The 2,500-nt window shown below is 48.6% G+C and overlaps 1 protein-coding gene across 1 annotated transcript in view; it reads right to left on the reverse strand.

Annotated features, from left to right (window-relative positions):
• The window catches only part of LOC310799406 (dedicator of cytokinesis protein 3-like), a gene marked incomplete at both ends in the record, with an annotated part of 383,185 nt that overhangs the window by 175,361 nt on the left and 205,324 nt on the right, over positions 1 to 2,500 (reverse strand). Inside the window, one exon of the mRNA XM_083661993.1 lies at positions 1 to 24. This exon is cut by the window's left edge and continues 125 nt beyond it. Within this exon, the coding sequence (XP_083518119.1) occupies positions 1 to 24 (24 nt within the window). The remainder of the gene's footprint in view (positions 25 to 2,500) is intronic.

Consider the following 2,500-nt stretch of genomic DNA (forward strand, 5'->3'; position numbering starts at 1 on the left):
ATAGAACAGATCCACCCTGTGCTTCTGATGGGGCGAGAGAGAGAGAGAGAGAGAGAGAGGGGAGGAGGAGGGGAGAGAGAGAGGGAGGGAGAGAGAGAGAGAGAGAGGGAGAGTGAGAGAGAGGGGAGGAGGAGGAGGGGAGAGAGAGAGGGGGGATGGAGAGAGAGGGAGAGTGAGAGAGAGGGGAGGAGGGGGAGAGAGAGGGACAGTGGAGAGAGGGAGGGAGGGAGGAGAGAGAGGAGAGAGAGGGAGGGAGAGGGGGGGGGGAATTAGACTTCTACATATATGTCCATACATATGTTGTTCAGAAGTTTGATTCAAACTGCTCATCTGTTTTGTGTGTGTATTCATTCATGTTGATGACATCTTTGACAGGTTCGTCTCCAGTTCATCTCACCTCCATGTCTTTGGACTGCAGGATGAAGCCAGAATGGGCTAGCTTGGGCTTGCCAGTGGAAGTGATACTGAAAGCTGTAGTTCCTCGAATGGCCACTTGAGGCTGGCTCCAAAAGGGAGTAGTTTACCCCCATGTTATAATGCCCTCCCCCCTCTCTGAAGAGAGGGGGAGGGGCTTATGTGAATGACAGCACAAGTGTCTGGTGTTCAAGATTAGACAACATTCACCTGGAAACAGGTGAGGGCTGAATAGGTGAATACTGAGTCCACTGCAAACACAAACACACACGCACCCGCGCGCACACACACACACACACACACACACACACACACACACACACCACTTCTCCCTATAGTCTTGTTTTCTATTATTAGCCTTGTAATGTCCCCTGGAGGCCAGTAGCAGCAGGTGTGCTTAAATGTCCATTCAGCTCTTGGCAGACAGACAGATAGGGAGAAATTACTACAGAGGGCCAGACACTATGGACTTCACACACACACACACACACACACACACACACACACACACACACACACACACACACACACACACACACACACACACACACACACACACACACAGGTCAGCAACATTATGTAAATGTGGCTGAAGTACACTCAGCCACCTGGCATCACTTTAACAGGTGCAGCTGTGTGCAGTCTCTGTCACGCAACACACATAAACACACACATAGAGACACACATTAACACACATTCTCTCTCTCTCTCTCTCCTCTCTCTCTCTCTCTCTCTCTCTCTAAGTCTCTCTCTCAGGAATCTCCTAAAAACAGAAGACCCGTATGGCTTCTGTCACTTTAGCTAAGCATGATGACAGACTTGTCATAGCTAAATTTGGAGATACCCCTACAGTAGCTAGAACAAAACACAACCATGTTTTTCCCTCATCTCTAAGGTCTCCTATAGCCTGGCCGTATGGGAGTTGAGACATATCAACTCATGTAGAAGAATAATACAAGCTCTGAGAGCCTTCAAACTTCACATGGTAGCAGTCAGAAAGTTGCTTAACACACACACACACACACACACACACACACACACACACACACACACACACACACACCTCACTATGTGTGGGCAGATGATACAGCATGTCCTTCAGTATTATGCTATCCTTCTTTCTCTGAAAAGATGCTGAGGTGGAGAAAGTGAGAGAGAAGCCTACCCAGATGTCTTATTCAATATAGATGAACCTCTGGCAGGTAACACTGAGCATGCTCACTGCACAGGCAGGTAACACTGAGCATGCTCACTGCACAGGCAGGTAACACTGAGCATGCTCACTGCACAGGCAGCTAACACTGAGCATGCTCACTGCACAGGCAGGTAACACTGAGCATGCTCACTGCACAGGCAGCTAACACTGAGCATGCTCACTGCACAGGCAGGTAACACTGAGCATGCTCACTGCACAGGCAGGTAACACTGAGCATGCTCACTGCACAGGCAGGTAACACTGAGCATGCTCACTGCACAGGCAGGTAACACTGAGCATGCTCACTGCACAGGCAGCTAACACTGAGCATGCTCCCTGCACAGGCAGGTAACACTGAGCATGCTCACTGCACAGGCAGGTAACACTGAGCATGCTCACTGCACAGCGCCATGGCTCGTGACCCAACACTGGGTTGCCCTCGGGCCCAGCAGTTGGGCATTGACTGGCAACGCCCACTCTCTTGTTCAACCTATTATCCAATGGTTTAGGTTGATTATATAACCAGTTGCCTCATGTCTTTGTCCATTTTGACTCTGTTGAAACGTTCGTTTTTCAGCTTAATTATGAGCTTCGGTTAGCTAATAAAGTCGGTTGTAGCCTACTGATCTTGCATGGTTGAACTTGATATTGGTCTTCAGTTGCTAAAACTGAACCTGTGTTTATTAAGCTTTTAGCGTTAAGTTAGTTGCACCAGGGGAATCAAAGGGGAATCTGACAATCAAGGATAGCGTTAGCTAACGTTAGCCACACACTAGAACTAACGCTAGGTTACATTATCTACAACGTTAGCCAGCTAGCAACAAGCTTGCCAGCTAGCTACCGGTTACAGGGGGGAAACAATGTTGACGTAATAGTCTACCAGAACAATCA

Source organism: Poromitra crassiceps (assembly GCF_964638095.1).
Source record: "Poromitra crassiceps genome assembly, chromosome: 27".
NCBI classification, from domain to species: domain Eukaryota; kingdom Metazoa; phylum Chordata; class Actinopteri; order Beryciformes; family Melamphaidae; genus Poromitra; species Poromitra crassiceps.